The sequence below is a fragment of the Festucalex cinctus genome, chromosome 9, assembly GCF_051991245.1.
Source record: "Festucalex cinctus isolate MCC-2025b chromosome 9, RoL_Fcin_1.0, whole genome shotgun sequence".
Lineage (NCBI taxonomy): Eukaryota > Metazoa > Chordata > Actinopteri > Syngnathiformes > Syngnathidae > Festucalex > Festucalex cinctus.
The window spans coordinates 6679423-6702262 of record NC_135419.1 but is presented as its reverse complement, the minus strand read 5'-3'; the positions used below and the strand labels follow the sequence as shown (position 1 = coordinate 6702262).

The window sequence follows — 22840 nt, the reverse complement described above, 5'->3', positions numbered from 1 at the left end:
ATATGACTGAATGTTCATGTTTAATTTTCCTTAGAAATGTTAAAAACGTCCAATACAATGTGTACAATTCAATGTAACACACAATATTCAATAATGTGTCCTTTCAAAAGGATTCTAGCTTCATTTGTGAGTGAGCCAAATTGAAATCTAAATCATTTACGTAAAGAACAATTAAATCGATGATTAAATGAGCAATCGATTAACTATAAGAGCCAGTAAATGCCGGTAGTCACATCTGTGAAAGTAATTATTTAATAAGACAACGTTCACGTGTCTATTCCGTAAATAAACTTGTGCGTGGCATAAATGGAACTTCATATGATAAGATTCCATTTGTGCCGAAAATATGTCGTACTATTTTTAACATTGTCATGTTTGCTATGGGACATGGGCGCCCCGTGCCACCATGTAGCAAAGCATAACGATGTTGTCAAGCAGCACATCCAGATGACACAAAGTAACGACACATAGCTTTGACGTGTAAAATGACACATCGTAACGACGATATTTACAAATGACACGTGGCAACGCATAGCAATGACATTGTAGTACAGAAGTATAGAAACAACGTTCTCAAACGACACATAGTGGCGACGGATAGCTACGACATTGTCAAACAGCACATTATAACAACACATAGCTACGACGCATAGCTATGACATTGTCAAATAACACATAGATACGACGTCTAGCAACAGCATTGTGAAACAACACATACTTAAGACGTATAGCAACGACATTGTCAAACGACACACAGTACTTAAGTATGGATAGCTACGACATTGCCAAACGAAACAGAGTCATGACACATAGCTGAAACTGTCAAATGACACATAGTCATGACTTATGGCAATGACGTTGCCAAACGACACATAGTTGCGACGGATAGCAACGACATTGTCAAACAACACACATTTCCATCACATAGTAATGACGCATAGCTTGATGTTGTCAAATGACACATAGCGACAACTTTGTGAAACGACTAGTTGACGCATAGCACAAAAGGTACCGTTCAGTTGTATTTAACTTTTAAGTTCAATATATTTACTCTTAGAAATGTTTGTTTTAAACATTTTTCTCATACATTTTCATAACTTTTCATGTCCAATACAAAACATTTTAATTAATTATTTTTTTTTTTTTGCATTTTACCATATTTAATCGTAGTGTTAAGGTTCCAACCGTGCATAATGTTACATTTACTTACAAAAGTACAATTATTATTATTATTATTATTATTATTATTATTATTATTATTATTATTATTATTATTATTATTATTATTATTATTATTATTATAAATATATATTTTTTTTAAGAGTCCATCATATATTGTTTTTGATGAACAATTAGGCCAACTGGATTTTACTCTTGTTCATGGTAACCTATTCGGAGAGTTAAGCTCTTTTTTTTTTCGAGGTGGAAAAAACTTTGACAACCGCTGCTTTCGACAAATTGAGTGATGGATATGAAAATCTTGCAATTAGCCTGCTGAAGAACTACACGCGGCAACATTTCTAATGAGGGCTGATGACTTGTAACAGTACCCGTCAAGCCTCCGGTCGCCCACATCAAAGCGTCTCCATGGAGTATTTTGGAAAACTCTTCTGTAGTCCCGGGCCGCTCCCACACGCACACGCACCTTAAATTTAGTCAACTGCAACAACCCCTGTCAGCCAGCAGAACCTGTTCAGATGGCCTCATGCCACAACACCTTATCACCTGTTTGGAGCAATAAGCATCTTTGTGCCACATGTGAAGGCCATCAGGGCACGTGGAGCTTCCTCCTGTGGAACATCCATTAGCATCCACACATGATGGCACAAAATGGGGCACTTTCACAGAGGAAAAAACTAGCTTGGAAACGGTCCCATACAGAGGAAGGTACACAAAGTGTTCCATCCATCATCATTATGATGATTTTTGATTTTACGGCGTATCCTTCTCCGCTGCGGTTAAATTGTTTTTGTGTGAGCGACATAACTGACATACCGTAAAACCCACCTCCGTGTTGTTGTTATATAATGTTATAATGAGTGACTTCATTAGAGCTGGCGTTGGACCAGACTTCAAGGTGAGCGCCGCAGGCTTGAGGCTGCATGCATGTACCTGGTGTAGAGTGGGAGCACCTTCGTTTCAGGGCACCGTTGAGACCAAAACATTCTCTGTGGGACGGCTGCATTACAGCAACACACGAGCGTCCCCACATTGTTCGCACATGACCGGACTATTTTCAGTGGTCTTTTTTTTTCATATTTTGAACATGTAAGCTGTGCTTAATAATAAACTTGTATGTATAAAATATACTTTTCTTTTAAATATTTTAATTTTAATTTCAGGAGGTCTGTTGCTGGTTTATATGTTCAATAAACAAACTGAACTGAAAAATATGGGGGGAAAAAATATGACCACTTGAGTAGGCAACATACCAGGAAAACTACTCTACATGCTAGTAGTAGGCCTAAAAGTGTTAAGGAAAAAAAAAGATTTTATTCCTAAAGAATATTACAATGGGCCCGCTTGCAACTCATGGTACTTCTGCAACACTTCTTGAATAACTGCTCCACAGATGTAAATAGTTTCTTATAAAATCTTGGCATATGTTGCATTACATGCTTCATATTAGTCAGAAATATTACAGTGTGCAACCTCACATGACATCCATGCGTTTAAAAAATAAATAAAATAAAAATCATTGATAAGTAGTGTTTTGTTTGAGAATGTATAAAGGATGTTGCCATTTACTGCATTCAATCCAGTGGTCTTAAATAATAATAATACTCTATGTCATCCATAGAGTGTTTTAAAACTTACTAGTTTGGATGTCATCATCGTCGGAGGTGGCAAACTTCAGACATTCCCCATTTGGTGGAATGCAAGAAGAAGAGAGCTGGCAGGGACATGAAGTTAGGGAGACACGGAAATTGCTCCATAAGAGCGCTAACAGCCTTTTGAAGCAGGTCACCCACATTCATTCCGCTACTGAATCCCGACTCTGTATTAAATGTGAAACACGAGAATCATCGTCTTCTAGCTCATGATGTTGAACTTTGTACATGTACTAAATGTTTAGAAATAGAAACAGAAGGAGCAACAACATATTTCAGTCTTTTCAAAATGATCTCCCTTCACCGGATTATGTGTAAATAGTTACTAACCCAGTGTGAGCTAACGTTGACTGATTCCACCATTGACAGCAGACACGTCTTTAAATAATTTCTTCCAGACTTGTCGTGTTGATTTCTCCAAATGAAAGAAACCATTAGTGAAAGAGGAAGCCGCGTTTGAAGTCGTGATCATGCGAATGCTGAACGGCAAACAATCAAACCGACTAATGCTAGCGCACATCACCAGTGATTATCTTTGGACTTTTATCATCCTTGACCTCATTTGAAGCACCCCCATTGAAGCAGGGCCATCACTCAACATGTTCAAGAAGAAAATGTGTGGCCCCTTTTTAAGGACATCTGAGATTGTTCTCTCGCATCATTTCTATAAAAGTTTTCCTCAGTTTGATCAAAGGCGATGAAATGATATCATACCTCCACCGAAAGGTAATAAACATCACTATTAAAAGGCAAATATGGGTAACTTTCACTCACTTCAATGCTGTTTACTGTAACATTGTACCATACTGTATGTTTGTGTCTATATTTCTGTTTCATACGTTGGATGACAGCTATCAGGAATGTTCACATCCAGAAAATCGAAGGATGCAACGGCCACTTTCAAATGTTTCCACTTTAATTTATATAGCACATCAAAATCAGTCGATCAAGCAAGTGTTTTTTTTATTTATTTATTTTTTTAAACTGCCACATGAAAAAAAAAGATCTACAAAGTTAAATCAGAACAAAAACAGGAGCATTCTGTTGTAAAATGACCACTTTTAAAGCAGGTACTCGGGAATCATTTATATATTTTTGCAATTTTGACCTTGACGCAGAGCAGATATTTGCTTATAAAAAATAATCATCTTTATTCACCACAGTGTTATGAACAGAAATGTGATGTGTGTAATTGTAAACAACTCATTTATTAGCAGATGCCATTTTTAGAATATGCTGTGCGCCGCTAAAACATGGATGACGGGCCACAAATGGCCCACGAGCCATAGTTTGGACACTACTGGTATAAAATAACATTGTAGCGATTTAAAAAGTAAATATTATTACATATTTGTGTCATTAAAAAAATAGATTTTCAAATTAACGACATGCAAGTGACAACTCGAGCTACATTGCCGAGATTGCTGTTTTTATTCATTTTATTCATTTTATTTTATTTTATTTTATTTTATTTTATTTTATTTTATTTTATTTTATTTTATTTTATTTTATTGATGTTTTAACCGTTTTTTTATCGTCCTCTGTTCATTTCTTTGTTTTGGCAGTCACATTTAACTTCTTGAGGAATTTTAGCATAGAGTTCAGAGTTTCCCAAACCTTACTGAGCCAAGGCACATATTTTATATGCTACATTAGAAAAAATGTCACGGTACACCTGCATACAAAAATGTATAAGTAAATAAGTCAACACTTTAATGATCCACAGAGTGGAAATTCAGGTGCTCGGGCAGCACACAGCCAATTGTTCAAAAAAATAAAAATATCACTATATATAAACTAAAAAAATAATAATAATATTTTTTTTAGGTGTATGTGTTTTATTTTTAAAGCAGATTAAACCAAATAAAATGACACAAAATATACTTAAATAAGGATGGATAGTGGATACACAGGCTAATTTTACCTGCTGCCATCTAGAGAAAGATCATTTAATAGTTCTGCATATGTTGCAGGTATAGATAGGATAATAGCGGTGTTTGGGAATTACTGATGTAATTATAAATGACATTATAAATAATCTTCTCTGATGGTTTATATTCTTTTAGAGTAGAAATAAAACATGCAAATGGGTGGTGATACATTGAATGAAAAGATAACATGTGTGCCATTGCGGTTTGAATTGAACACCCACGAGTTCTCCAGACAGAACAACGTCTCAAATTCACCTCGCATGTGACTTGGCTCCGCATTTAACCTCGCCGGTCACACTTCATCTGAAACTGTAGCATGAAAAAACACCTGTGAGAAAACAACCTCGAGCTCGTTTTTCTTTGAGTTCGCACCGTATTCATATCTGCAACGTCAAAACACAAATTCAGCCACACAAATCCCACGAGGACTCGTTTTTAGAACTTGGTTATACTTCAGTGCGATGTCATAGGCTGGTTGTCATGGTTACGAGAACAATTCTAAGGTCGTGCCATGGCACCTGAGTGTGTTGTTGTTGTTTCAAAGGCTAATTTAACATCACACATGAGGCCATCGGAAGGGTTAGTGCGGGTGACAGTTAGGGGTCAGGGTCAGTGCTGTGTGTATGTGTACAGTTAGAGGCCAGATTTATGTGCAGCCTGTAGCCAATCAAACGCGCATTCCTTCACTAACTCAACACACACAAACGAGCAGGCATAGACACACACATATGCATCCAGGGCAGTGCAAATCCGCGCACGCACACGCACACACACAGGCTGAATAATCCGTATAACCAAACCAGTGTGTCGTCACATACATTTTGGTCCACGCTCCCACACTGGATTCCCAACCAGGGTCTGAACATCAGTACGTTTTAAAACGTGCTGTCAAACATGAGCATCTGTGTTGTTTTGTACTTTTGACTGCGCCGCCCACCCTAATCTATGCGAGTCACTTTTATTCATACAACCTGTCAGTTTCTGCATTTCCCTCCTCCGGATTTGTTCCAAAATCTCAAGTGGAAAGTGAAACTTGGCTAAAGCTTCGGTCTAATTGCCTTCACTCTGTTTTCCTTTCACTAATTGGCTCCACTTGTTGCCTTCATCCTCATCTTTCATTCCTTGCTTCCTCTTTTTCAGACACCCCCCATCACCAACCACCTTTTTTAAATTACGGGTGGGCAACTTTTCTCGTACCTTTTTTTTATAACGTCCTAAATTTAGTAGAGAAATGATGCAGACATCAAGCATATTTTATTATGCGCATTTGTGGGTTACATGGTTTTGGAGTTTTTATAACAGCCCGTCTGAGGTGCATTTGTTTTTATAATTGGACAATTGTCCCATAGTTCACCACCCCTGCTTTGTGAGACTGTCTGAATACAGTGGTACCTCTACTTACGAACGTCCCTTCATACGAAATTTTCAAGTTGCGAAACTCCTCAACAGGAAAATATTGCCTCTTGTTGCAAAAGAAGTTTCAGGAGAAGAAAGGTAAAAATACAGTATGGGCTGCTACTCGCAGCTCCCAGAGTTTCCCCGAATACAACATACTTACAGCTGCTCTGCCAATGGTTATTAACTTAGCATACTTAGCTCTATCTATGTAGCATCCTCGTCATTCGCCACTCGGGCCATGAGGTGTTCAGATTGTTTTACGTAAATGTATTAACTAACGGCCGACGCATTTGTGCAAAAATTCATACAATTGGTGATTGATAAAGGCTACGTTGCACAGTAAGTTTTTAATTACAACGAGACGGGCCTTTTTTGGAAAAAGATGCCTCGCCGTACCTGAAGTTGCCATCAAGTCTGGGAATTTGTTGGAAAGAATCACCCAAAAAAGTGTTCACCAGTCGGGCGATCGTTCACTATGATGATGTTTGCCTTGGACATTTAAAAAAAAAAAAAAAAAAAAAAAATCTTGGATCCGTTCTTTACAAAACACCAGGCAAACAAAACACTTCTGAGCGAGAACATGAACCAAAGAGGGCAAAAAAACGATGAGGACAGCAGTTAAAAAGGTAAATGACCATAATTTTTATTCTTTACTCTATTCTTTGTTTTTGTTTTTACGTTATGCACAACTCTCATTTATTGTGCAATAACCTAATTGTAACATTTATTTGTTACATGTTTTGATGCATTTTCATGCTTTATAAAACATTTATGTCTGAATTTTGGGAAGCTTGGAACGGATTAGGGCATTTACATGGAAAATGCGTCTCTACTTACAAATTTTTCTACTTAAGAACTTTCTTCCAGAACCAATTAATTTTGTAAGTAGAGGTACCACTGTATGTGCAAATTGTTGTGACTATGGATTTAAAGGAGAAGTAATTACACACATTTAGAATGTAAAGCTCAATTTCTTCATGTTGTTTTTTGAAACGTAACTACAATGTTTTGGAAGAAAGAATTCAGTATGTTTTTCCCTGTTTGTGCCCTTTTGCTGCATTCTAAAGGAAAACAATGAATTTGTTAATTGAGAACATCATCCGCAAGAATGTCTTCCTTTGACATTTTTACTACCAACTGAGTTATAGTCACTTTAATGTGTCATACGTCTATCAAATTGCGAAAGCAGTTGACTCCTATAGCTGTTCAGTAAAATCCTCCTTCTGTATTGTCGTAATAAATTCACAGTTTCGACGCATGTTCGCATGTGACGACTACTTAGCATTTGTAGTATACTCTATGTTGATTTGCAGCAGTGTTGCAGGACAGACAGAGGGGAAGGAGAGGATTTGAAAGGGGGGGCTGTGGTGAGTTTTTTTTTTTTTTTTTTTTCTACGCCGAGGGGCCATGTTAATTTGGCAAAAATGTAAACAGCATGTGTAACTGTTCAAAGCGTGACCGACTCATTTTATATGATCCCCCCACTTCTTCCCGCTGTTCTCTTCCCCTGTGGGTGCTGTGAACTTGTGTCAGTGGGGAGTCTGCTTGGAATTAACCCCTCTGATGCTGCTTGAAATCTATGCAGGCCAATCAAATAGCATCATGATCCCCACCTCTCTCCACAATCTTTCAATTGTTCTTTGTTTCGTGTGCGCATGTGTGTGCGTGTGTGTCAACCGCTCAACCATCACAATAATACATTTTGTGTTTATGCCCGTTGTGTTTGTTTAATCGCCGGAGGACAGACTTCTTGTTTAAAAGGGAATGGGAATCAGTGTGTTTTGGTGTGTGCGCGCGCACATGTGTGTGTGTGACTAACATGAATCATGCACTTGCACATATAAGTGACAGCTAACGAGACAGGCGCTTAAAGTGTGCTGTGAACCCGAAACCTTTGGGTTTCTTTTACTATGTATCATTTTAATGATTATTCACAAGTAATAAATTAACCTTATCTTCTCCTTGATATGCATACGATAAATTATTGCTCATTGTCTGGTGTATGTTTACTTAATTATATATTTAAAATTTTAATTCCAAGAGAAAATTAATTTGTTGACAACGTTGAACAAATTTTGACCATTTTCCTTTTTGTAGTTTTAATTTTTAGATTATTTAGTATGTGGTACAGTTAGCTTTTATACACAAAGAAATATTTATCACTGTAATCTATATAACACTTTAAATTTAATATTTCACAACTATTGTTTGCCCAACAACATAATTGCCTGTAAATCTCGTTTACAATAGCAATTAAAATACCAATTTGCTTGCTAAAAATTGTGTGATTTTCTTTATGTCTGTGTAGATTCTTATTCCTCCATGGTCATTTTTTTCCACAAAGGTTTAATGGTGATGGCTGGAGTACTTCTTCTTTGGTGAATTTGTTATGTTTTTTATTGTTTTGGGAAAACTTTCAAAAATGACTTATACTCAATTATTACGCAAACGCTAGAGAACACAACAAAATGAACACTTATTTTTGTATGGAGCAAGTTCTTATTGATCTAATATTATATATTTAAAATAAGAAAGACATTTTTCAAAAAAACAATTTTTAAATAATGGTTTCAGTTCTGTACTTACCTGTGCAAAACGTCATTTTCCTTTCTCCAAATCCTTTTATTTTCCTTCAGTGCTCAGAAGTTCATCAATCATCTGTGGAGCCGTTCAAGGTGTGCTCTTCCCCTCTCTCTCTCTCTCTCTTTTTTTAATTCCTCTCTTCTGGAGCAAAGTTTGCAAACGGCGACGGTGTCCATAAACAGGTGATGTTAGATGCCCTGAAGAAGCTGCGCTTCAGGATGGAGCCTCTGCTTGGACTTCTGTGATCCGTGTGACACTTTCCGAGGCGACGAGGGCTTTTTGTATCCTCCTCTTCTTCTTCTTCCTCCTCCTCCTCCCTCCTCGTTCTTCTCCTCCTTTCTTCCCCTCTTTTCCATCCATGAATCCCGACTTTCTTCTACTTCTTCTTCCTTTGTAATCCTTACGGCTGATTCACCGGCTTGACGCATCACTGCTCGTCTCGGAACCACGGGACTTGTCTCAACTCATCTCCGTCTCCACGCACGCACTCGTCATCATCAGCCTCCACGCACGCTGACTTGTGGCCGTTTGATGTCTCCGCGCCCTTTTATTACATCCTCCACTTATTTAATCTGCTTTAAAATATTTGGGAGCATTAATCCAATGAGATGAAGACTTTTACGCACGATCGGAACTTCAGATCACATTGGAGCAAGAGCACAACCATAGTCATTAATTTTCAGTTCTATCAATCTATCATTAAAAGGCACATTAAAAAAAAACCACAATAAATTATGAAATAGCAAATAAACATTACAGAGAACATAAACAACAACACTTAATTAAGATACTCTAAAACAGCTGTTTTCCAAACCTTTACCGATCCAAAGCACATATGTTAATTCTCAAAGAAAACCACAAACATGTCACAAAAGCAGATAGGCCTTCTGCTTCTTTTTACGTGTAATGGAAGATAGTTAGCCAACATCAATAAACAAATATAGTATATTGTATAAATAAGAACTTTCGGGCCAGTTAAGTGCAATTTGATCATAGCAGCACATGAATGGTTGGAAATCAATGCAGTAAAAAGTGAATGTGGGGAAATAACACGGTTTTTTGTTTATTTTTTGTTTTGTTTTGTTTTAAATATTTTTACATTTCTAAGGTTCTTTTCTTCGATGCCTCTAGTCCTTAGGCCCTTATAATATAATTATTATTTATTTTTTTTACACGAGTGTTTTTGTAGGTCTTATTCATCTAAATCTCAATGAAATGCAAACTGTGCCCCCGGTGAGGCCTCAAATACTCCCATCCCATGCAGTAAACTCAAGGATATATATTCCCAAAGTGCGTTCAAGCGCTGCCCGGTTTGTATTGCAGCGCGTAGCTAAATGGACAAATTATGCGCACTGATTATAATCATGCTGGAAAACAATCCAGCCCCTACGCAGACCTCCCAAAAAGCAACATACTTAATGTGTCAGGGAGTTTATGCAAATATTAGGAAGGAAACAACTTGAGAAGATGCATGTTTTTGGTACAACAAAAAAATTAATTGTTTTTGGTGCATATGACGTCCTCTGGTTTTCCTTGTTTCCTGCTTATATTTTTTTATAAAGTTATGGTGTTTGAATGTCCTCCCTGTATTTAATGTGTAAATATCCCAAATACCGGCATGATGTAAATCCTGAGTTAAAATGTCTTTTATTTGATACTCCGCTGTATAACTAGCTCGAATTTGCACACTTCTTTGACTTAATTTCTCCATCACTATTCGAGATGCAGAATTTCGTGATTTGTTAAACAAAATTAATAATAATAATTATAATAATAATAATAATAATAATAATAATAATAATAATAATAATAATAATAATAATAATAATACTTTTTAATTGTTTAGTATGTGGAACGTCTTCAACTACCTGAACGTGGCAATGATCTATTTACATTAGATTTAGTTTAGTGACATCTAGTGGTACATAATCACAACTGCATAACTAGACCATAAGTCAATTTAAAAACAAAAAAAGACTTTAAAATAATTTACGTAATCATATTTCTCGGTCAAATATGGTCATTTACTCTAAAAACAATAGGTATTTGTATCGCAATCTAATGTATAGTTTCACAGCACGTTCCATCGTACTACCGGAAGTAATAGAGAACGTCCTCTAAGTTCTTCCTGTGATGGAGGGTTAGCGCCAGATGCTACACGCGGGAAACAGGCGGACCTTCTCATCACATTGACAGTAGGACTTACGTTTTTACACTTTCCGTGAATGGTCAACTGTAGAGAAGCCTATAATATCTGTAAGCAACAAGGCGCGTTTTGTATATCTCTTTATTCCGCTTACATTTTAAATTTAATTCAGCATAACATCACTTTGTTTCCTTACACGCCGGCCTGGCTCGGTTGGAGCGCTCGATGTTAAACATAACGTGCATAGATGGGCGGTGCTGAATCCTGTTTTGTTTGAATCAACATGCGGCCGCCTGCTGTCTCATCGCAAGGCAACGATGTGAAGTAAAACAAGCCCACCTCGTGGCATTCAAGTTAGCTTAGCTATATTGTTAATGTCGCAGCGATACTATAACGTTGCTCGGAAACAGAGCTTCACGTGAAACTATTCGCGGAGTAAGAGGGTGCGGTGGCCAAAACTGGTAAGAAACAAGGATATTTACAGAGTCGATACTACCGAGTGTTTTGTGGACAATATTCTACCTCCCTCGTTACTATTGCAGTCTGTTTTAGTGTTATCTAACTCTGAACATGTCTGAACTCTGAAAACAACGTTTTGTGTGGTTACTCATTTTCCATTTGTATGTCTGCAGAGAGCATCAGCAGGCTGTAGCCGAGATGGGGGACACACTGGAGTTCAACGAGATTTACCAGGAAATCAAAGGCTCCTGGGTAAGTCCCCTATTAAAAGTCTCTTCTCATTCGAATGGACGGACATATTCTGTGCAGCAATGGAAGAATACCAGAACTGATTTGAACATTGCACCAAAGATCCGTCTAATAGAAAAGCAGCAATAAAGTTAATATTTTGCCCAGAATGAATTTGGTAACTTAATTACTTTTCATGAACAATTTAATACCTTAAAATACGAACATTTTCACTTGGTGACAACTGAAGATGACATAACCTGTGCTGAGGAAGTGGGTAACGATCAATCGGCTCAATTTGCTGTCCAAACCCAGAAAAGAGGTGAGCCATGATTGGTCGTTACCTACTTCCTCAGCACAGGTGATGTCATCTTAAGTCGACAGCAAGTGGATATATATATTTTTTTTAACGTTATTAATTGTACAGGTAAAATTATGAAGTTATCAAATTCATTATGGACAAAATATTAACTTTTTACTGCTAAAATTGGCTCAATGAGTCACGTACATGTTTTTCAACATTGGTGAATAATTTTTCAAAGCAGCCCTGCGCTTTTTGTTTTCCCTGCAGAATGATGGTCGGCTGCGCTTCAGCAAGCAGAATGTGGTGTACAAGAGCAGCAAGACGGGGAAGGTGGACAGCATTCCCGCGGGGGAACTTAGCCTGGCTCAGTGGCGACGCGTGTGTTTAGGTCACGGAATCAAGCTGAGCACCAGCGCCGGACACATCTACAAATACGACGGCTTCAGGGACACGGTGAGGGTCCAATTACGCATGCACATCATCTACATACAGGATTGGGCCGACAGCTGGTTTTGTGTTAATGCTTGGCATAGTTTCCTCTCTTGGAAAATGTTTCCAAGAAATAAATGTTACCTTACTTTGGCAAGAGACCCAGGCGTGCTTGTCTAGTGCAGTGTTAATGAATCTGGGATGAAAAACCAGAGAGGGGCATTATTTAAAAGTACTATATTTAGATAGGTTCTCTGTAAATAATCAAAAGCCATCCATTAATTTCATACCTCTCATCTTTTTGGGGTGATTCTGGGGAACCTGTTAGTCACAGGTCTGGCACATACAAGCCCCAAAAAGACTGCTATACTTTTTTACTTTTCAAGAATTTAAATAACACTGTATTTTATATTATGAATATTAAAAGAAAACTATCAGCTATAATTTACAAAAGCAATAAACTAGTTTAATCGTGTAAGCTGAAAGTCATGCTTTATGTTTAAGGAGCCTGGAGTCAGTCGTTTACCGTGCAGTTAGTTCAATGGTAGTCTCATCCATGCTCTGTGAAAGCTTTCATTTTGTATTTTTTTTTTAAGTATTCAAATTTCATCCCATTCAATAAGCAGGTGGAAGTGCATCAGCAACTGTTGCTATTTTTTTTTGTACTTCCCTCGAGCAGCGGCATATCTGAAGCTTGCTCGTAATTGGGGTTGCGCAACATACCGATACTAAGTAGGGCAGAACAATTGATCATTTTCTGATTGAAATCACAGTTCCAGGCAGCATCATCACCAAAGCTTTTTTTTTTTTTTTTCAGCGCTCCACCCAGATCTGTTTTAACTATCTCACACATAAACACCGTCTCCCTCCTCTCTCGCCAAGCTTACCAATCAGAACTAGTAACTGCTGCTCGCGAATTGCGTGGAACGCGCCACACTAAAGCACAAGCTACACGCTTCGTTTGCTCGCTGACGCAACTAAACATTACCCTCCTATGGTACGGATCCTCTCCTTAAAAAGTGAATGCTCCTTGCCTCAATAGTGGCAAATAAGCTACACTGATTGTAATCATCATTTTCATGAAAGATGGAAGAGGAGCAGCAAAGCATGCAACATTGAGCAAGAGAGAGCCAAAGCCAATGCTAATCGCTAAGCTAATGTTGTCACCAAACAGCAGAAAAAGTGCTTCGATGTACAGCACACTTCACATAAGTTCGGCTGTAGCCTCGTTAAAGTGGAGAGCAAACAGCTATGAACAGCAAATTAGCAGGTAACACCTTGCTGAGATTCCAGCCTAGAATTCTTGTTTTAAGGCAGCAGTGCAAACCAAAGCGCCACTGTGCTGCCCCCATGTGAACTAGTTGTTGAAAAGTCTGCGTGTGTGCGTGTGTGCGTGTGTGTGTCAGGCCCTAATAGGATTAATGAGCGAACGCAGCGTTCACACATGTGCTGCATAAACAGTGTAATCATGGGCTCATGTAAGTCAGTGTTTATATCAGTTCACTGAAACAATTTGGCTGAGACTGCCGAGGAGGGGAAAAAAGTTTTGTTTTTATCTTCCTGTGTGTTTTTCTTTTCCCTCTCCCTCGCTGCCGTGCGTGCACGGAGATTGTCAGGTTGCCAGGAAACGAGTGGAAAGAAGATTCTGGTATAACCCGAGGTGGCGTGAGCGGCGTCTCCTGGGGTTAATCAGACCACTTTTCGGGAGATAAATCCTCGCGTCGCTGAGCAGCGGAGTGTGATGTCATTGTTTAGTATCCCTCAGCCGATGTCGGTAATTGGTCAATGACTGCTAGTTTAGCCTCCGGCTGTGTCGACACTCATGTGTCGTAACCTTAGCGAGATGTTGAATGTGTGCCTGGGAGCGGCTCTCTTGAGGACCAAGCTCGCATTGAAATAGTCAAAAATGTTCACGTTTTTTAACATTTACGTTTTTTTAATCCCAAGAGTTGGCACTTTGTTTGCATTAAGGAATTAAATGTTTGTACAAGTCTCATTATATTTAACTTGTTAGTACATTTGCATTTATAGGGGAAGTCAAACCAAAAATGTTCATTACAATTATGTACTGTGCAGCCCCACTAGTCTAAGCACTATTCTTATTAATATGAAATATGAATAATAAAGTAGAGAAATCCACCCATTTTTATCCATCTCGGTGGAGGCCATTTTGCCACTTGCTGGCGACTGAAAATGATGTCACAGTTGCTCAGAGCTCAGGTAATGACCAATCACGGCTCAGCTTGAGAATGTCATGCCTAAACTCAGAAAACAGGTGAGCCGTGATCGGTTGTTACCTGAGCAACTGTGAAGTCATTTCAGGTAACGGCAAGTGGTAAAATGGCCGCCGCCCCTGAGATGGATAATAAGCGGTTGGATTTTGCTGCTTAGTTCATATTCCACAAATGCAATATTAATCATAATGTCGTGTTCAGACTACAGGGGAATAGACAACGTATTATTGTAAAGAACATTTTTTGGTTTAATATTTAAAAGCTGTTGTGTTGTTAAACTCGTTTATTTAGGTACAATGTATGTCCTATGATGCTACTTTAATTTAATGTTGGTCATGAAGTGGTACTTACTACTTGGAGAGTTAAATAAGACTCAGGTCATGGTAACGCACTGTTTGGCGGCGCTAACCTGCATTGGTGAATTGGTAAATGTTGGTTGTTTGAAGATCATAATTGTATCAGTAGACGACATGGCTACTCTGGACTGAGCTGTGTGTGTTTGTTGTAAGACGTGTCTAGACAACAACAACGGTGACGACACGGTGGCGTTACAGTCGAAGAAAACGCTCGCCGCTAAAACACGTGCTGTCCTTTTAAACAATATCTTGATCGCCGTTAACAGACGGACTGATGAGACTCGCGCACACGCATATATACACACTGATTATGTGAGCTCTAATTAGCAGTAATGGGCACGCAGACAGGCACATATCCAGGTGTGTAAACTCTCTTTCCCACAGAGTCTCATTCTGTTCTTCCGTGCGTGCCACAATCACTTCCACATGTGACGAGGACAGTGCCTGGGTGTGTGTGTGTGTGTGTGTGTGTGTGTGTGTTGTGTGGTGGTAAACCAGCCTGCAATCTAAATAAACGATGTCTGTCAGCGGCAGTGTTGAGAGGAGGACGAAAAAGTAGTTAGATGGATTATGTTCACCTCCTGTGGTCCTGGGAGGCCTGAACGATAGGCGGCGTTTTAACGGCGTCAATTTAATTAGCCCCCTGAGCCTTCTTCCATTACCCCCCACCCGTCAGCTTTGACCCATGCATCACTACAGGGTTTTTCTAACTACAAATTCTTTATGTTTGTTTGCATCAGGACTTTGAGAAGATCTCGGAGTTCTTCAAAGCAAACTACAGCGTGGAGCTAACGGAGAAGGACATGTGTGTGAAGGGCTGGAACTGGGGAACGGCCAAGTTCTCTGGTAAAAACACAACATGCTAATCAGCTCTCATAGATTTTGCAGTGTTTTGAGTCTCATAACACAGGTCACAGTCTAAATTGAATCATGTTTAATTTGTGTGGACATGCAAGTAAGTGAAGTTGACATGTAACCCCTGATAATGTAATGTAATAAAAATTTTCATTTAACTCGATCAAAAATGTAATAAGTTCACCAATAACTTCACTTATACCTTCACCAATACCGTAATACCTTATTACGTTATGTCATATATCCCAGAAGTCTTTGCGGCAGCAGTTCTAATCAAGTGGGCAAAGCTTGCTTGGATCAAATAAATCAACTCTATCAAATAACTCCAACACTGACCCCCCATTTATATCTGACAGTGTTATAAAATACATTTCGGGGGTTGAAATCAACTTTAAAACATTCAACACCAAAACTTTAACGCTCCAATTTTTGCTATAAATGAATATAACAGAGTCTCAAAACACAAAATTTAGAACTTTTGATTGTAAATTAACATATACTGTATATTACATTAGCTGTCGAGTATTATATTATCAGTCCAAGACCCACCTGAAAATGTAATAATTCCCCAATAATGGTATAAAATATTACATTATCTGTAAAAATGTTTACACGATTGTTGAGATGATGACATTATTGGGTTTTATTGCATTTTTTGTTAAATGCAAATTATATTACATTTTCAGGAAATGTTTACATTATAGGTTGTTTAATGCCATCAAACTTGTACTTTGCCTTTTGTGCATTTAACATCACAGTAGGGGTACCCCAGAATTAAGAAAAGAAAAAAAATATATATATCTATTATCCCTTTTTGACGCATGAAAAGAGGCCGATTGTCTTATGTTTACCACGTTTTCCCTCCACCGCAGGGCCGCTGTTATCGTTTGACGTGAACGACACCACAGCCTTCGAGGTCCCGCTATCCAACGTCTCACAATGCGCCACGGGCAAGAATGAAGTCACCCTGGAGTTCCACCAGAACGACGACGCCGAAGTCTCGCTCATGGAGGTCCGCTTCTACGTCCCTCCCGGCCAGGCAGACGAGCGGCAAGACCCCGTGGAGGTGAGACGGCGTTTCCTCCGCCGCTTCCTCGGTAAGGACAGTGCCGCAATCTCACGTTTTCCTCTCTTCAGGCCTTCGCCCAGAATATTTTATCAAAGGCGGATGTGATCCAGGCCACGGGAGATGCCGTGTGTATTTTCAAGGAGCTACAGTGTCTTACGCCCAGAGGAAGGTAAACTACCCACATCAGAAGGGAACATTTGGCCCGGTCTGTTCTTCATTCTACAAATGACTTGACTCTTCATTTGTCATACAAAAAAATATAATGTGGCTTTTAATGCCTGCACTGAGGCTTCTAATCTCTATTGAACACATTTTGTATTTATCAGATACGACATCCGCATCTACCCAACCTTCCTTCACCTCCACGGTAAAACCTTTGACTACAAGATTCCCTACACTACCGTCCTTCGCCTGTTCCTGCTGCCACACAAGGACCAGAGGCAGATGTTCTTTGTGGTGAGTGAGCCTAAAGCTTTCATGTCCTAACCTAATTGTGCCCCCACTGGAATATTTTTTTACATTTGTGTGTGAATGTCACGTATGCTCACCTGCCGCCTCTTTCTTTTTTCTTTTTTTTTTTTTTTCTTGCGTAGATTAGTCTGGATCCTCCCATCAAGCAGGGCCAGACGCGATACCACTTCCTGATTCTTCTCTTCTCCAAAGAGGAGAACATCAGCCTCTCCCTCAACATGAGCGAGTGAGTTTATTTGCTGCAAGTAACTGTCTTGTACTACTGGAAATTACAAATCCTGTATTGCTTGATTTACACTGCAGGCCCAAGTGCCAATTACACGTTTCTTTTTTTTTTTGAAATTCTAATCTATTTCTATTTACATTTCAAGTGACACGTTTGCTATATGAGGCTACTTTTTGGCTCTCAGTGCACATAACTGTTGTAAAGACTTTTTTCCACTAGGGGGCAGCACAATTCTCATGGTTGACACTATTTTTTCTTCAGGGATGATGTGGAGCACCGCTTTGACGGCAAACTGAGTAAGAACATGTCGGGATCTCTCTATGAGCTGGTCAGTAGGGTGATGAAGGCCCTGGTTAACAGGAAGATCACAGTGCCCGGAAACTTCCAGGGGTACGCCCCGAAACACGCACTCATATGGTCACATCTTTTTTTGGGATCTTAAGTTAATAATGTTCCCTTTTGCCACCTCCTGCTCAGCCACTCGGGTGCTCAGTGCATCACGTGCTCCTACAAGGCAACCTCGGGCCTCCTCTATCCGCTGGAGCGGGGCTTCATCTACGTCCACAAGCCCCCCGTGCACCTGCGCTTCGAGGAGATCTCCTGCGTCAACTTCGCCCGAGGCACCACCACGACTCGTTCCTTCGATTTTGAGATCGAGACCAAGCAGGGCAACCAGTACACCTTCAGCAACATTGAGAGGTGACACAGTCTCGTCCTTTATGGGTTATTCATGGATTTCAGTCATTCAAAAATAGCAAACACTTTCAATAAGATACACTACGCACCTGAGCTTTTGAGTGAAATTTCAGGCAAGACCTGAAATCCACTTCAACCTTTAAAATTGGACATAAAAGTGGTTCATCCTAAAATGTCACCTTAAAGCCAAATATTCCTAACTTAACATCAATCCTAACCTGATGTTCATGTTCCACCATATTCTTCCATCCCCCCTGCAGGGAAGAGTACGGCAAACTGTTTGACTTTGTCAACGCCAAGAAGCTCAACATCAAGAACAGAGGTTTCAAAGAGGTAACACGGTCGCCCTCGCTCAGTCAAGACGCCATTTTTGTCAGCCATAATCCATCCCACTTAATGACATTTGTTGCCCTCCCTTCTCCTTGTACTTGTGCGCGTGTGCTTGTACCTGTGTAGAAGAAGGTGCGTATGTTCGTCTCGTGGTTGCCGTGATTTGCGCTTGCATGGCGTGCTGCCCAATATCCAGCCCCGTATTGTTGATTTACATTTGGGTTGGGTGTGATGTGAGCGTTTGTTTTGGATTGGCAATATTTCAAGCAGTGATTTTTGGCTAACATTGACGGGAACGTGGCGGGTGCAGGTGTGTGACATGACAGATAACTGTGTGTGTTTGCATTGTGTAGATTTGTGGCCTGGCGGGGCTTTTGGTGTGCAATAACACAACTGTGGTCGGGGGCAGCACTAACACATACAGACACAAACATTGTTACTGTTTTTATTCATAAATGGTAGCAAGTTCAAAAATAATTTGACGTTTTTGCTGAAGAACATAATTGTAACAGAATTAAGCTCATTGAACGCACATGCCTCTTTGGAACTCGAACCGTTGGGCACAGAAACATCTACCTGAGAATGGTGGATTGTGTAGGAAGTCCTATTTTTTTTTATTTTTATTTTTTATTTTTTTTTAAACTCTTGTAGACATTTTCTCACCAAGTACCGTGCTTGCAGGGCATGAAAGGCAAGATCGACGAGTACAGCGACTCTGACGAGGACAAGCACGACGCCTACTTGGAGCGCATGAAGGCCGAGGGCAAAATCAGAGAGGAGGGCAACGACAGCGACGATTCCGACAGCGGCAGCGGTGAGCTGACGAGCGCCGGCGGAGGATTTGTTTTCATTACAGGCCATGCGGTCAACAGTGACAACACAAATGTATACTGGTGGGTGGGGTGTAATTGTATGCCGAAGATCGAGATTTAGTGGGTACCTTGGTTGTAAGTTGTACATTTTGGTTCATATTCGGTATGGTAGTTATTACACAAACGGCCAGCAGGTGGCAGCAGAGTATAAGAGGCCATGGCCATGTTGCAAAAAGCTCTTTTACCCATTGTTTTAATAATAAATAATAATGATGAAACTTAGCTATATTCTAATGCTAATTGCTGCAAAACAGAAACTGATATAAATATACTTTTTTTCCTGATGAAAGACAAGACTTTAATCTTTCTTTTGGTAGGTTCCATGTTGTTATAGCACTAGAACACAATATTCTGTGGGCCTTGCAAAATCACTCAAAATCCAGTAAAACATTGGGAGTGAAGGGGGTTGCTTCAGAGAAAATGGCTGGGAATGAATGAGTCAATAAGCACTCTGTCATATTAGGTCAATTCCCCTGCATTTGGTTTGTCATTATGAAATGACCCAGGCCTTGAGTTTGACCTTTTTATTTTCGAACATTGTTAGACTTTGGCTTTTGTTTCCCTTTTCTTTCTTTAGATGAGTCTTTCAACCCTGGCGAGGAGGATGACGACATTGCAGAGGAGTAAGGGAAACCTCGACTCCTGGAAGCACATTTCGCCGTTCACCACGCGGACATAACACTTTGCCCTCCTCCATCAGGTACGACAGCAAGGCGTCGGCCAGCGACAGCAATGAGGAAGATGACGAGAGTGAGGAGGACAGTTCAAAGAAGAAGCAAAAAGTCTCAAAGCCCAAAGTGGTGAAGGAGAAAAAAGAAAGGAAGCCACGCAAAGAGGTGGGAAGCAGGAAGTTGGAATGCTGCAAAATGTGTTGGCGCTCATTTAACGGCAACGGTAACCTTTTTTTTTTTTTTGGTCCAACCACAGAAGAAGCAGAAAGACAAAGGTGGCCCCAAGAGGCCGATGAGCGCCTACATGCTGTGGCTCAATTCCAGCCGGGAGAGAATCAAGTCGGAGAACCCCGGAATCTCCGTCACAGAGATCTCCAAGAAGGCCGGAGAAATGTGGAGGCAGCTGGGCAAGGATGAGAAAGAGGTGAGGGATGAGGAGGACAAAAGATAGGACAACTTTTTTTTTTTTTTTTTTTTTTCCTTTATTTTCTGTTTCAATCTAGGAAAGTCAAAGCCAAACTGGGGTTGCTCACAAAATACTGTAACCCCTCTTAATTAATAATACCAAGCAAAACATTGTTGTGGTTCATATAATTCAAGTCAGAAAGCTTTATTTGCCGATCTTGCCGGCTCACACTGCAGCTGTTAATGACAATAAAACACAAAAACAAATCTTAATAATAAATATGGACTGAACAAAGGTGGTTGGAGGTTTTAAGTAATTTTCTTTTTTTAATAGTATTATTTAGGGCTGAATCATTTTGGAAAATCTAATTGTATTTTTCCCCTTCAAAGTTGTGATAAATTTTTTTTTTAATTACTTTTCCCTTCTTTTTATATATATATATATATATATATTTTTCAACAAATAAGTATTATGCATTATAGGTTACTATTACTAATATGAAGATAAATAAAGTCGGGCCACAACAAAGAATTCGTAATATCAGTAGAGGGGAACACAATCAATTAATTAATCTCTGAAAAAACTTACTAATCAGTGAGATCAGAGGTAGAGTATTCTTGAAATACTTGATAGCTGCAGCCCTATCATGTTGAACTATATTGACATCACATTCTCCTTTTTTTTTTTTTTTTTTTTGACCTCTAGTAACGATGTTTTCCTTTCTTCAGGAGTGGGAATCGAAGGCGGGAGAAGCCAAGAGAGAATACGACATTGCAAAGAAAGAATACAAGGAAAGAGGTGGAGGAGATTCTTCCATATCCAAGAGGTAATACTCATAACCTCACAAGACTTACGTCGGTCAAGCTACTCTCTTTAATGTCTCCTCATCTGAAACCGCCTCGCTCCCTTCAGGGATTCCAAGAAGTCTGGAGGCAAAAAGGACGACAAGAAGCGGAAGTCGTCCGGAGACAAGGAGAGGGAACGCGGCGGCGGCAACGAGAGCTTCAAGAGCAAAGAGTTCATCGAGACCAGCGAGAGCTCGTCCGACTCGGACCGCAAGAGCAAGTCCAAGAAGAAGAAGAAGAAGAAGAAGGTGGATATATATGAGCGTCAATGACGACATGCATTATCTTACCCGCTTCATCTGTGGCTTTCTTTCACGGCAACATCTGCGGTCGAAAACCAAATCACTGCACAACATCTTCGCCATCTCAAATTCCAAATCGCTTCTGGCGAATGTTACCGTCCATGAAAACAACAAAATCCGGGAAAGCAGACCGCAACTTGGCCTGTTAATATGCATAAGCACTTTTTTCATTATAAAACATACTGGTGCTTTCTGCTTTCAATGCCGCTGACATTCGTTAACATTTGTTTTTGAACCAGGAATCAGAAGAGGAGGAAGAGGAGGCTGCGTCCACACCTGCAAGCTCAGAGCAAGAATCCGACTAAACTTACACAAAAATATCACTCACTCAAAGGACCAAACGTCGTTTACACTCTTTATGTTCGTTTCTCACAACCGGACTGAAAACAAACCAAATCAGCAGAGTTGTAAGTTTTGCTTTCAATGTGCCCGATTCCCCACCTTGCAGATTTTTCCTCAAAGAAAAGTGTTGGCATTTTTGGGGTTGATTTTTTTTTTTTTTTTTTTTTTTCCCCTCGCTTTGTCGTTCCATGTGGATGCTTATTGTAGTTTTGCAGCACTTAACGGTGCAGTTTTAGTTCAATTTTCATTGTCATAGTTCCAGGCTTGAATAAAAACAAACAATTTTTCATAAAAACATTTTGTTGTAAGCCGCAGCTGTACATCCATCATCAATTTTCTGAGGATGAATTGTAGTTTTGTGGTTGCGTGTAATTCAATTCAAGTCAATTAGATGCATGGTGGGAAATGACAGCTAATCTCTTTAACTTACAAATCAGTCAACACGCATGCTCTGTGAGGCTAAATGAACTGCTTTCGTACCATGTGGGCTTGTACTGTAAGCATGATGGCTTTGGTCACGTGCACGTTCCTGTTGTACAAGGCAACATAAGAACGTAAACATCTTCACTTGTCAGCCCATATTCAATTTTCTGCTACCGTATGAGAATGTGAACGTTTCATTTTCAATTTCATTTCGCTAAATGACCAAAATATTCCAAACAACTCTCAATACAGCCTTTTTCCCAAGCCAGCCGAAGTATGCTCAGTCTCAGCCGTGACCCCAATGCGTACAAAGCGCTTTCGAAAATGGATGACTGGCGGTCATTTTGCATTCTTTCCAAAGTTAACACAAACCCATTTGGGCTTTTCTGCCACATTTGGGACTCCCGCCCTCCTTCCCGATATTCTTCACTTT

General features: G+C 39.6%; 1 protein-coding gene across 2 annotated transcripts; it reads left to right on the top strand.

Moving 5' to 3' along the window:
- Positions 1-10847: 10847 nt before the first annotated feature.
- Positions 10848-22281, top strand: ssrp1a (structure specific recognition protein 1a). Of its 2 annotated transcripts, none has more exons than XM_077532706.1 (18): positions 10848-10938; positions 11522-11600; positions 12148-12333; positions 15640-15745; positions 16627-16820; positions 16892-16992; positions 17150-17279; positions 17417-17520; positions 17782-17910; positions 17998-18219; positions 18477-18549; positions 19228-19360; positions 19996-20041; positions 20119-20254; positions 20346-20513; positions 21224-21321; positions 21408-21588; positions 21882-22281. In XM_077532706.1, exons 2-18 carry the CDS (start codon positions 11547-11549, stop codon positions 21945-21947), a joined length of 2127 nt encoding a protein of 708 aa, XP_077388832.1. In that variant the 5' UTR covers positions 10848-10938; positions 11522-11546; the 3' UTR covers positions 21948-22281. The 2 variants fall into 2 exon arrangements, with proteins under 2 accessions (XP_077388832.1, XP_077388834.1); XM_077532708.1 differs by lacking the exon at positions 10848-10938 and adding an exon at positions 11199-11350.
- The last annotated feature ends 559 nt before the right edge of the window (positions 22282-22840 follow it).

Bases quoted from the DNA above. Each gene is read 5' to 3' on its own strand.
- ssrp1a (XM_077532706.1), top strand. From the start codon at position 11,547: ATGGGGGACACACTGGAGTTCAACGAGATTTACCAGGAAATCAAAGGC. The intron at 20,514-21,223 runs GTGAGGGATGAG...TCCTTTCTTCAG, and splicing joins TGGGCAAGGATGAGAAAGAG to GAGTGGGAATCGAAGGCGGG. The intron at 21,589-21,881 runs GTGGATATATAT...TTTTTGAACCAG, and splicing joins AGAAGAAGAAGAAGAAGAAG to GAATCAGAAGAGGAGGAAGA.